The 12,881-nt window shown below is 44.4% G+C and overlaps 1 protein-coding gene across 6 annotated transcripts in view; it reads right to left on the bottom strand.

Annotated features, from left to right (window-relative positions):
* Positions 1-757: 757 nt before the first annotated feature.
* The window catches only part of LOC119964640 (histone-binding protein RBBP4), a 58,318-nt gene continuing 46,194 nt past the window's right edge, over positions 758-12,881 (bottom strand). For all 6 annotated transcript variants that reach the window (XM_038794412.1, XM_038794388.1, XM_038794405.1 and 3 more), the window contains 4 exons: positions 11,434-11,510; positions 7,238-7,295; positions 5,915-6,025; positions 758-1,509 (listed from right to left, as the gene is read on the bottom strand). In XM_038794412.1, the coding sequence (XP_038650340.1) occupies positions 1,444-1,509; positions 5,915-6,025; positions 7,238-7,295; positions 11,434-11,510 (312 nt within the window). In that variant the 3' untranslated portion in view covers positions 758-1,443. The remainder of the gene's footprint in view (positions 1,510-5,914; positions 6,026-7,237; positions 7,296-11,433; positions 11,511-12,881) is intronic.

Below are 12,881 nucleotides of genomic sequence, written 5' to 3'. Positions count from 1 at the left end.
CGGAACACACTGTGCTGCACTTTTCTCACCAGGCAGCTCAAAGATATGAATATTAAAATTAGAGGGCTGTCTTATGATGAGAAGTTGACTACAGGGTTCTATACTTTCTGGAGTTTTAAAGAATGGGAGGTGATGTAACTGAAACAAAATTCTTGAGGGGGCTTGACAAAATAGATGTTGGGAGTTTATTTACCCGGGCTGGAAAATCTAGAACTAGGGGGCCGTTGTCTCACAATAAGGGGCCAAGCGTTGCTAGCTGAATGCAGAGGTCCTTCACTCAGGTTGTGAATGTTTGGGAATCTTTACTCCATAGGGCTGCGGATGGTCAGTCGATGATTTAGCCACGGCTGAGATAGGCAGATCGATGATCGCTCAGGGAATCAAGGAATTTGGAGGGCAAACAGGAAAAGCAAGATCGTGTTGAGAATGGCAGAGCATGTTCCTGAGCTCGATTGGCCCTCTCCTCTATGGCCGCAAATTTCCTCAACAATAAATTGGATCATGATTTTACTTTGTATTTATCAAACTAACCAGATGAGGTAGGTATAAAGCTTTGTGAAAAGCAAGGATTACTTTTTTCGTTTGGGATTTCACACCATACATTTTTTTCGTCCCCAAAGGTGGTCAGAGCATTTTGCTCATCAATCCATGTAAAGTTCAAATTCTATTTTACCTATTGCAGTACCTTAATTTACAATTAACCACCACATCATGGGAATTTAATAAAAAAGACAGGTAAAGAAATCCACATTTAACATTCTGTGTAGAAAAACATCTATTTTATTGGGACTGATGCACTTTTTATTCAGCAAGACCCTCTCATAGAGAATATTCAATTGGTTTAACTGACTTGTATCTCAAAATAAACACGAGCACAACAGACCGCAGCATCCAGATAGTCAGGGGTAAGCCTTTAAATATGTATGGTACACAACAGGACAATAAGCTGTTTTACTTCCTATTAGCAAAATAGAAATGCAGACACAAAAACAGAAAATGCTGAAAATACTCAGCATGTCGGGCAGCACCTGTGGAGCAAAAAAACATAGCTAATGCTTCAGGTCAGAGAACTGATCAGAACCATGCTGATGGAAGGTCACAGACAGATCCGAAACGTAAACTTTTTTTTCTCTCCACAGATGCTGTCTGACCTGCTGAGTATTTTCAGCATTTTCGGTTTTTATTTCAGATTTCCAGCATCCGTTGTATTTTGCTTTAGTAGAAATGCAGACACGTCAGCACATTACTGTGATGGGCACATAATGGGGCACTGGGTTATGGGGTACAGGCAATCAAAAAAACTTTACGTCCTTACTGGAGGACATACATTTTATCCAAACTCCCGCAGTTGGAGAAGGTGGTTACACATCAACCGGCTCTCCCAAAACAGCATTAGCAGAATTTCATGTCTCTGTAGAAAAGGTACAATTGAAAATTAGAAGACTATGAGACTTGACCTTCCGGATCAGGGGCTCCCTCAGGATCTTCATCGTTGTAAATATTTTCAGCCTAGTGGAAAAACAAAAGTTTAAAAAAAAAAATTATAACACTAAAAATTTATAAACACACTGGTACAAAGTTAAGAAAAAGTCTAAAAAGGCGACAACACTGCCAGAAGAACAAGCCATTTTGGATGGCCCCTATTCTATTGTGTGTTAAGAATTGAAGCATTCGAAAATAGCCACATTGGATTCCTGGTCTGGTGCTAAATTTCTTCCAAAGTTACAGTAAACAACATCCAAATTGCACATTGTAGGTTCGAGAAGAATCATGAAGGAAGTCAACTAAGGCACCAGGCTAAATCGTTCAGTCCAAGACATTATCCAGGGGGAGAAAACTAGCAAAATGTGAACATATGTAAACTTAAATGTAATGATCTTTCCAATGTTATACTTCAGTCACCTTCTGTATGGTAATTATACAACTCAATCCGAGTACCATGGGATCCACCCTACCAAGAGCCAAAAACGGAGAGGCGCTCAAAGACAGAGGCAGTCAACGCCCGCTAGAGAGAGCACTTCAAGGACTTTCTCAACCAAGACACAAGGGGCTGGATTCTGTTTGGGAGACTAAGTACCCACGCCGGCGTAAAAACTGGCACAAAACAGGCACCAATTCCCTGCTCCGGAGGGGATCCAGCAGCCAGGCTGCCGAGAGCTCCCAGCTCTCACTGCCAAAACGGCATTGCCGGGTCCGTGGCCGCGCATGTGCACGGCAGTGGCTGCGCCATGCTTCATGGCAGACCCGGCCGGCAAAAATAGCACCCCCCACTTCGGCCGGCTCATGCGGCCTAGACCACCCCCCCCACAAGCTGCAAATAATGCCCCCCTGCCGGTGGATCGGCCCTCCCCTGACTCTGGCAGCGTTGGACTAAGTCCTCAGCCGCCACGCCAAGTTCCCGACGGGCAAAACCACACGTATTCCACGCCGTCGGGAACTCGGCAGGTCGGACACGGAGCATCGCAGGGCGGACCTCAGGCAATGGCCTGAGGCCATGGATACAGCATGCTCCTAGAGGCAACTATCACCACTGCTGCCTCCACAAAATCCTGCAAATCCACTGGCAGGATAGGTGTACTAACGTAAACGTCCTCTCACAGGCCAATATCCCCAGTATCAAGGCACCGGTCACGCTCAACCAGCTGCTATGGGCAGGCCACATCGCCCACATGCTCAACACAAAACTCCCGAAATAAGTGTTCTACTCTGAGCTCCGCAAAGACAAACGATTAGTAGTGCAGAGGAAACGCCACAAGGACATTCTGAAAGCCTCCCTAAATAAATACAACACCCCCACTGACATGTGGAAATCATTTGCCTTAGAACGCACAAACTGGAGAAAAAGCATCCATGAAGGCGCCAATCTCCTCGAGCGCCGTAGGGTGGAGCACGCAAAGGCCAAGCGTAAACAGCGGAAGGAGTGCAGAATCCGGAATGTTTCACCCACCCACTTCATCAAACACCACCTGCCAAACCAGTGTCAGAGTCCGCGGATCCAGGATTGGACTATTCAGCCACCACAGAACCCACCCGCCCGCGTGGAAGCAAGTCATCCTCGAAGCTGAGGGATTGCCCAAGAGAAGAGAGAGGAGCATCCGCACGTAAAAGGTGGTTACACTGCAAGCTCAGACTCCACAGGCAGGAAGGGAATGGGTGACCACCAGGCACAGCGAGAGAGCTAGGCAGGCAGTGGCTATTCCCCTGCAAAACAGATATACTGCTGAGGGGAATGCCCTCTCAGAGAAAAGCAGCAACAGCCAAATTTGTTGATTCTGCTGCACAGGGAAGGTGCAAAAAGTGTGGGAATGCAATAGTTATAAGGGATTCAATTGTAACGGGAATAGATGGGGGTGTCGGTGGCTGCAAAATTCCAGGATGTTATGTTGCCTCCCTAGTGCTAAGCTAAAGGCTGTCTCGGAGTGGTTACAGGACATTCTGGAGGGAGTGGGTGAACAGCCAGTGGTCGTGGTACATATCAGTGCCAACGACATAGGTTAAAAGAAAAAAGGATGTGGGCCTGACACGGTAGCACTGTTGCTTCACAGCTCCAGGGTCCCAGGTTCGATTCCCAGCTTGGCTAACTGTCTCTGTGGAGTCTGCACGTTCTCCCAGTGTCTGTGTGAGTTTCCTCCCACAAGTCCTGAACGACATGCTGTTAGGTAATTTGGACATTCTGAATTCTCCCCGTGTACCCGAACAGGGACCGGAATGTGGTGACTAGGGGCTTTTCTCAGTAACACCATTGCAATGTTAATCATAGAATTTACAGTGCAGATGGAGGCCATTCGGCCCATCGAGTCTGCGCCGGCTCTTGGAAAGAGCACCCTACCCAAGCCCCACCTCCACCCTATCCCATAACCCCACCCAACATTTTTGGATACCAAGGGAAATTTAGCATGGCAAATGCACCTAACCTGCACATCCTTGGACTGGGAAGAAAGCAAGCACCCGGAGGAAACCCACGCAGGCACGGGGAGAACGTGCAGATTCCGCACAGTGACCCAATCCGGGAATCGAACCTGGGACCCTGGAGCCGTGAAGCAACAGTGCTAACCACTGTGCTATCATGCTGCCCAACAGCATCAGTCACAAGAGCTTCAGAGATTCTAGATGCATTGTCTGTAATCTTCTACGGCAGCACAGTGGTTAGTACTGTCGCTTCACACCGCTAGGGTCCCAGGTTCAATTCCCAGCTTGGGTCACTGTGCGGAGTCTGCATGCTATACCAGTGTTTCCTCCGGGTGCTCCGGTTTCCTCCCACAGCTCCCGAAAGACGTGCTGTTAGGCGAATTGGTCATTCTGAGTTCTACCTCAGTGTACCTGAACAGATGCCGGAATGTGGCGACAAGGGACTTTTCAGTAACTTCACTGCAGTGTTAATGTGAGCCAACTTGTGACAATAACGGTTACTTTACTTTAAAAGCAGAACATAGAGTTAGGAAGAAAGTTGAGAAGTCGGACCTTAAAATGGCAATAATCTCAGGATTATTACCAGTGCCGTATGCTTGTCAGAGTAGAAATAACTGGATATATAGGATGAATACACTTTGCCCCATGAAAACTGCTTCTAGCAGAGCTGCGACAGCTACACCGTCTCTCTCACTACTATCTCCAACTACAATCAAATTAACTAAACTAAAGCTTAAAAGCTTTTCTATCTCAGAAGGCCCCAGTTGCTAAGCAACCACTGCTGGTTTATTTACTCTTCATGCCACAGTCCTCTCAAAACATAACTGAATCACATTTGGAATTGAAACCAATCCCCACACAGACACAGAAACATTAGACATACTTAAAACTATATCTTATTTTTAATGTTTACCAATACAAATAAAACTACCTTGATTTTCCTCACTGCTCGTATTAGACTGTAGCTATGTATACCAAATTACTGTAATATACCAAGGCGCATCATAGGTTTGTTTTAATGTAATTAAGGTTAAAGGTATCAAGCTACACAGGGAGATATTAGTTCAGACAACCAAAAGCTTTATCAAAGTTAGAAACCTAGCAGGAGGGAGCCAGAGGTGGCGGGAATGAATTCTAGAGCTTAGGGCCCAGGCATCTGAAGGCACTGTTGCCAATGGTGGATCAATTAAAATCTGGGATGCTTAAAGAAGTCTGAAGAGCACAGATATGAGCGTTTGGTTATGAGGTTGGAAGAGATTACAGAGAAAGGGTCAAAACCATGGAGGGATTTGAAAACAAGGATGAGAATTTTTAAATTAAGATGTTGCTCGACTGAGATGCAGTGTAGGTCGGTGGGCACAGGGGTGATGGGTGAACGGGACTTGGTGCGAGTTTAGCAATGAATAGCGGAGTTTTAGCTATCTCAAGTTTACAGTGGTTACAATACAGGAGTAATTGCAATAGTGGAGTCAAGTGGTAACAAAGACATGGAGGGTTTCATCAGATGAGCTGAGACAAGGTGAAGTTATGGAGATGGTGGTCTTGAATGTGGTGCAAAACTCATTTTGGGATTAAACATAAAAACCATGGCTGCAAACATCCTGGCTTAATCTCAAACTGTTGCCAGGGAGAGGGATCAAAGTGGCAGCAGTTTCAAGTGGGGTTTGAAAGCAATGGCTCATCTTCCCAATATTTAACAGAAGGAATTTCTTCTTGTGCAGTACAAGATGTTGGTGCAAGTGTCTGATAATTTAGCAACAGGGCAAGTGTCAAGAGAGGTGATGGGGAGGTAGAGCTGGGTGTCATCAGCATGTGAAAACTATTGCTGCACTCTGGGATTACATATAACACCAATAATTTCACCAGGTCTTCAGCAGGTTCAAGCATTTGAAGTACATTAGTTGTGCTTCCTAAACACAGAATGTTAGGTTTGTCTTTATTTACATAATTGTTTTCAACCGACAAAGGAAAATATTGTAGATAATGTGGCAATGTCAAAACTTACCATCTGCCACACTTGCATGATATTGTCTTCAGATACAGAGCAAATTACCCATGGCTCATTTGGGTTCCAAGAAAAATCTGAAATCTTAGCGGTGTGACCACCATGGATAAACTGAAACACAAAACAAGATTATTTTGTCCCCGTTTCCCCAAACTAAATCAGTACATTAAAAAGTTAACCATATTTCCTTAACTTTAAGACTCTAATTTCTTTCTTCTACAGGGCTAGAACCAAATGGCCTTCTTCTGTGCCGTATGACTTGGACTTTTTTGCTTTCCTTTATTATACTTGGTTTTATTTTCCTTTTGCTTGTCCCTATAACCCGTTCCCTTCCCTTTTCCAGTAGAAACCCCACTATTGAGGGGAGATTGCAACCACACTGTGGCTGAAGTACAATAACAAAATGCAGCATTTTCATGCCTGATGCATTTGAACATCAAAATGCACGATTTTGGCACTTTTGAGTTTTACTCAAATGTAAAGAAAGAAAATGAATTTTGAGTTGTAGAACACCAGGTGAGACAGCCAGCATATGAGCCATCTTTCCTGTAATGTATTGTACCAAGCTAAATAACCCTCGAAACAATACACTGGAGCATGTAAAGAAACATTTTAATATGAGAAAGTAGGTGTGTGAGGGAGCACCAAAGGGGGTGCGGTGCACCTCTTCAGAAAGCCAGCTGAGACATGACAGGCCAAATGGCCTCCCTTTTGTGCTACAAGGATTGTGCAAAATATTCAAGGGGACTTTACTATGCTGAATGAACATGAAAACCTCAAGATTATACAAGGTATATTAATGGAGTGGGAAGTTCGTATTATACAATGTTCACAATTTTTTTTGAGTTGAAGTCAATATTTAAATGCTTCACAGATTCATTTCAACAAAACTAAAATAAGTCTTCCACACAAGAAATAATGAGTTCTGCTTTGTGCATACTGCTCATAATCAGCCATACTGGAGTGCCCAAAAGACACAGTTTCAGCACGAATCGATCTTCTGGCACCTGTCAGTAAGCTCACTAGAGTACAGAGTTCTGAATGCAGGCAATGGGTACATTGATAGGTAGGGAAGGTCAGGTCCAAGTCTAGGTTCTTCAGTCTGCACCAAGGGAAAGAAAATTACCACAATAGCTATCCATTGAAACACGGTATAAACTGAAGATGCCTTTCAAATTCAGATAACCATATTATCCGGATTTTCACAAGGCTTCAGATGGCTGCAGTCACCTGTGGAATCTCGTTGTAGAACAAATCACTATTTCAGGAAACCCATAAATGGGGAAAAAGGAAAGATTGTATGCTGGAAATTTAATCACTCACCAACAGCTCTGGAGGACCATCTTCTGCATCTTCAGGAGACTGTTCCTCTCCAATTTTACTAGAAAATAAAATAGAGATCCATTAGAAAAATATTAATGAGAGAAAAAATGCCCAGGTTCTGTTCCCGGCTGGGTCACTGTCGGTGCGGAGTCTGCACGTCCTCCCCGTGTGTGCGTGGGTTTCCTCCGGGTGCTCCGGTTTCCTCCCACAGTCCAAAGATGTGCGGGTTAGGTGGATTGGCCATGCTAAATTGCCCGTAGTGCCCTTAAAAGTAAGGTAATGGGGGGGTTGTTGGGTTACGGGTATAGGGTGGATACGTGGGTTTGAGTAGGGTGATCATTGCTCGGCACAACATCGAGGGCCGAAGGGCCTGTTCTGTGCTGTACTGTTCTATGTTCTAAGGGTTTTCATATATTGGCCTTCTGGTGGTGGCAGATACAAAGTCCACCTTTAACCAACCATAGAAGGAGACAAAGTCTATTCAGCTCACCGCATTCAAGAGTCAACTGTCCAAACAGTGGCTATCAAAAGCAAAACTAGATGCAAGATTTGTTTTCCATTTCCAATAATCCCCAACATAGGCTATTGCCATAATAATAAAAGCAAAATACTGTGGATGCTGGAAATCCAAAATGAAAACTGGAAGTGCTGGGAAAGTCAGCAAGTTTAGCAGCATCTGCGGAGAAAGAAACAGGGTTAACACTTACAACTCTTCTTTGGAACTGAAGAGTAGAAATACGATAGGTTTGATACCGTTGGCAGGGGCAGGTAGAACAAAAGGGAAAGTATGTTAATAACAATGAATATCTTTGCCTGAAATTAAAAACATGGAAAACAAGTTACAGACAAGAACTAGGCAAAACACAAAATCAAAAATGGAGTTCATGATCTGAAGTCAATGTTGAGTCCAGAAAGCTGTAAAGTGGCTAACTGGACAATGAGATGCCACTCCAGAGCTCGTGTTGAGCTTCAGGAGAACATTGTAGCAGGCAGTGAACTGAAATGTGAGCTTAAGAGCAAGGTGGTGAATTAAAATGGCAAACAACTGGAAAGTCCAGTTGTGGATTAAGAGAGGTGCACCTCAAAACGGTCACTCATAGAATTTATAGTGCAGGAGGCAGCCATTCGTCCCATTAACTCTGCACCGGTCCTTGGAAAGAGCACCCTACTTTTAAAATTTTTTTTAGAGTACCCAATTCATTTTTCCAATTAAGGGGCAATTTAGCATGGCCAATCAACCTACCCTGCATATCTTTGGGTTGTGGGGGTGAAACCCACGCAAACACGGGTAGAATGTGCAAACTCCACACGGACAGTGACCCAGGGCCGGGATTGAACCTCGGCGCTGTGAGGCAGCAGTGCTAACCATTAAGCCGACATGCTGCCCGAGAGCACCCTACTTAAGCCCACACCGCCACCCTATCCACGTAACCCCACCTAACCTTTTTTAGGACACGAAGGGCAATTTAGCATAGCCAATTCACCTAACCTGCATGTCTTTGGACTGAAGGAGGAAACCAGAGCACCAGGAGGAATCCCATGCAGACACGGGGAGAACGTGCAGACTCCGCAGACAGTGACCCAAGCCAGGAGTCGAACCTGGGACCCTGGAGCTGTGAAGCAACAGTGCTAATCACTGTGCTAGCATGTCACCCAGTTTGCATCCCAGTGTAGTGGAGGCTGCACTGTGAGCAGCAAATGTAGACCAAGTTGGAAGCATACGTAAATCACTGCTTCACCTGGGAGTGTTTAAGAGCTTGAGAGATGAGGAGAAAGGTGGCAAGAGGACAGGTGTTGCATCTTCTACTGAGGGTGGGGGTAGAAATCCTTTGTTGAGGACAAAGGAGGACATGTCAGATATGCAACTGTGAAAGGTAGCATTACAAGAACAAATACAATAGAGATGGAGAAATTTAAGAATGTAATCAAAGAACAAAGAAGAAAAGTACAGCACAGGAACCGGCCCGTTAGCCCTCAACGCCTGCACCGACCATGCTACCTGTCTAACCCAAAACATTCTGCATTACTGGGGTCCATTTCTCTCTATTCCCATGCTATTCATGCATTTGTCAAGATGCCCCTCAAACGTCACTATCGTACTTGCTTCCACCACCACCTCCGGCAATAAGTTCCAGACACCCACTACCTTCTGAGGAAAAAAAAAACGTACCTCATAACATCTCCTCTAAACTTTGCCTCTCACACCATAAACCTATGTTCCCCATGTAATTGACTCTTCCACCCTGGGTAAAAGCTTCTGAGCACTCTTGTCCATACCCCTCATAATTTTGTACACTTCTATCAGATTGCCCCTCAACCTCCATCGTTCAAGTGAGAACGAACAAAGTTTATTCAACCTTTCCTCATAGCTAATGCCCTCCACACCATCTCACTGTTACCCACTCATTTAACCTGTCCATATATCTTTGCAACCACTCTGCATCCTCCTCAAAACTTACATTTTCAGCTAGTTTTGCATTATCAGCAAACTTAGTTCTCTGGGCACAATTTTATACCCCCATTCCGTTGGCAGGATTTTCTCGTCCAGTTCAAGTGCAGGAAAATGGGATTAGAATAAATAGGTGCTTGATGGCCAGCACAGACAGGGTGGGCAGAAGGGCCTCCCTAAGAGTTGTGAAACACTGGCTCTATGAAACAATGTGTCTATTAGAACAGTCTGCCTTGTATGCTGAACCAAACCAGTACTACATTGAAACGAAGATCAAGGAAAAGTAACACTTAAGAGACATGGGCATCAAAAGAAACATACCTAAAAATAAGATTTGTTTAGTCCAATAACTTCTTAAACTAACCAGTTTACGAATTTAAAAAAAAATTAATTTATGAGACACGCGTGTTGCAGGCCATCCTTAATTACCCTTGAGGTGGTGCGCCGCCTTCTTGAACCGCTGCAGTGTGTTGTAGGAATATTGTAGTACTGCTAGGCAATTCCAGGATTATGACCCAGTGACATCAAAGGATTTAGTACGAATGTGCCAAGAGGGAAAACATTTTTAAATTTTAATTACTCTCCTTCAACACAATAGCCCCCACATGAGCATAGCTAACAATTGCAGGGGTTTGTGGATTTGCAGATATTGCACAGCTGTCCCTCCTCAGCAATGCGTAGGTGATTATCCCAGTGCATTAAAATTAGGACCTTGATTACACAGGAGACCTCCATCCCATCACAACAGCCACACCCAGGGGTCAGAAGTGCAAGTGTCCAATCTCCACTCTTTCAAGTCATTACCATATTCACTATGAGGCATTGTCTCCTATTGCTAGTTACCGTAGTTACCTTCAGCAAAGAAACAGATTCCAGGGATAAACAACTGTAGCCAAAAAGGATAGATTGGAGAGGTTGGTTCGGTTTAATTTCAAAAAAGGCAGAGAGCAAACTCGGAGGTATTTAACAGAGGTATTTAAGATGGAGGGGCACGTACAGGATAAAGAGTGTGAAACTGTTCCCTCTCAGGAGTAAGAGCCAGAGAGCACAAATTCAAAGTAATGGGCAAAAGGATTAGCAGTGATTTAAAAAAAAATTTAGAGTACCCAATTATTTTTTCCAATTAAGGGGCAATTTAGAGTACCCAATCTACCTACCCTGCACATCTTTGGGTTGTGGGGGTGAAACCCACGCAGACACGGGGAGAATGTGCAAACTCCACATGGACAGTGATCCAGGCAGGGCCGGGATTCGAACCTGGGTCCTCAGCGCCATAGGCAGCAATGCTAACCTCTGTGCCATCGTGCTGCCCAGGATTAGCAGTGATGAGAGGAAAAGGCTTTTTCATCCAGAGGGTGGTTGGAATCTGAATGAAATTCTGAGGGGTTGGTGGAGGCAGATTCGATTGATGTAAAGGGAATTGGATTACTATCTGAAAAGAAAGACTGAACAAGGTTACTGAGATAAGACAAGGCAGTGGGACTAGGTAGAACATTCCTTCAGAGAGTTGGTGCGGACTCAGTGGGCATAATGGCGTCCTTCTGCATTGTAAAGATTCTGCAAGAAGTAGAGAATTGAAGAAAGTTGCATTTTCAGGGAACACAGTGCAGTACTTTGCCATGCTAAAAATGGCTACAAACCCCCATCAGCATATCCACGAGGGTAAAACAGAGATTTGAACCGAAACACAAGGCTATGAGTTGTGACTCTGGGATCAGTGATTGTAGTAGGTTAGTGGAACGCCTACCTCAAATCCCATACATTCAATCTGCGATCTGTTCCACTTGATGCCAGGATTGTTTCATTATGAGGAGACCATTGAACCTGTTGGTATTAACAGAGATGCCTTATGTGGATATAACTTTGCAAGTGAAAAAAAAAATTATTACCCCATTCTCATGAAATGAAAAGTCAAAAGATCAACTGTTTTAGAATTGGAGGGGGAAGAAAAAGGGAAGGTTTAGCAAAGATTTTGTTGGTCACTTAATTTTCATCAACTGAACACGAAAGTGAATTCAACTTGCACAAAATCAAATCCTTTTGGAATTTCTACAAAGAGACCAGATTTCAAACGCCTTTATTACACCTGGTATAATTAGATTTAGACAACAACTCCATTTCAAGGTCATAACAGGTGGACAGTTGAAGACTATGACTCTTCTATTGATTACAAAAGTAAAATGCTGTAGATTCTGGGCATCTGAAACAGCAGAAAATATTGGAAATACTCAGGTCAGCTGAGCAGCTGTGAAAAGCAAGTTCATGGGCGGGATTCTCCATTCCGCCGCACCTGATTTCTGATGCGCGGGCCCACGGGGTGCTCTGTCTCGCCAGCCGGTTAATGGGGTTTCCCATTGTGGGCAGCCCCAAAGCCGTCGGGAAATCACTAGGCTGCCGGCTCAACGGAGAATCCTGACAGCGGAGAATCCAGCCCCGTAACTTTTCATCAGATCAGATAAAAAGGCAACACTCTGAAAGTGGGTTGAATTTTCCCCAAAAGCTTCAGAACCTCAACGTCATGACCAACTAGGTGTTCTGACCTGCACTTGCCACCAGCAGCAATCTTTCCAGAGATAATATCTACCAACTACTGACGGTCAATGGGCGAGGGCGCTCCCAATGCAGATGGGTCAAAGGGCCAGCAGCTCTGGAGCCTCAGCAGCTGTCAGGAGAGGTTGCTGCTTCCGACCATGTTAACGACTGCAAGAGTACCTCAATCCAAGAGATAGCCACGGAAGCATGGGTACACATACAAATCTATGAAGGCCAAAGCTGTTAGGCCCCTGGAGCAGAGGGGAAAACCCTCTGAATAGTTCTTGCCTATAGCCCCATCAAAGAGGAAGGGGCAAAGAGCCCTGACATTTTTCATTTAAACAATAAATCAAAATATAAAATATCCAACCAGATTTCCCTAGAACAGTACATCGATTTGGGAAATTCTCAAAGTATTATAAAGTAGATTAAAAATTGATCACATAATAAAGATATCAAAATAACACTGATCAAATCCAAATCAAAAAGACAAAGCAGTCACCCATTGTGTTGCATGTCATCTGTGATCAGTTGACAGTACTCACTCGCCTTTGAATCACAAGCCTCCAGGTTCAAGTTCCACTCCAGGGATTGTACACAAAAATCAAGGCTTGACACTCAGTGCTGGTCTGTGGGAGTTTGCCAAATGCAAATTAGCTGCCA

Source organism: Scyliorhinus canicula, chromosome 1 (assembly GCF_902713615.1).
Source record: "Scyliorhinus canicula chromosome 1, sScyCan1.1, whole genome shotgun sequence".
NCBI classification, from domain to species: Eukaryota; Metazoa; Chordata; class Chondrichthyes; order Carcharhiniformes; family Scyliorhinidae; genus Scyliorhinus; species Scyliorhinus canicula.
Note: the sequence above shows the minus strand (reverse complement) of the source record. Positions and strands in the feature narration are given on the sequence as shown.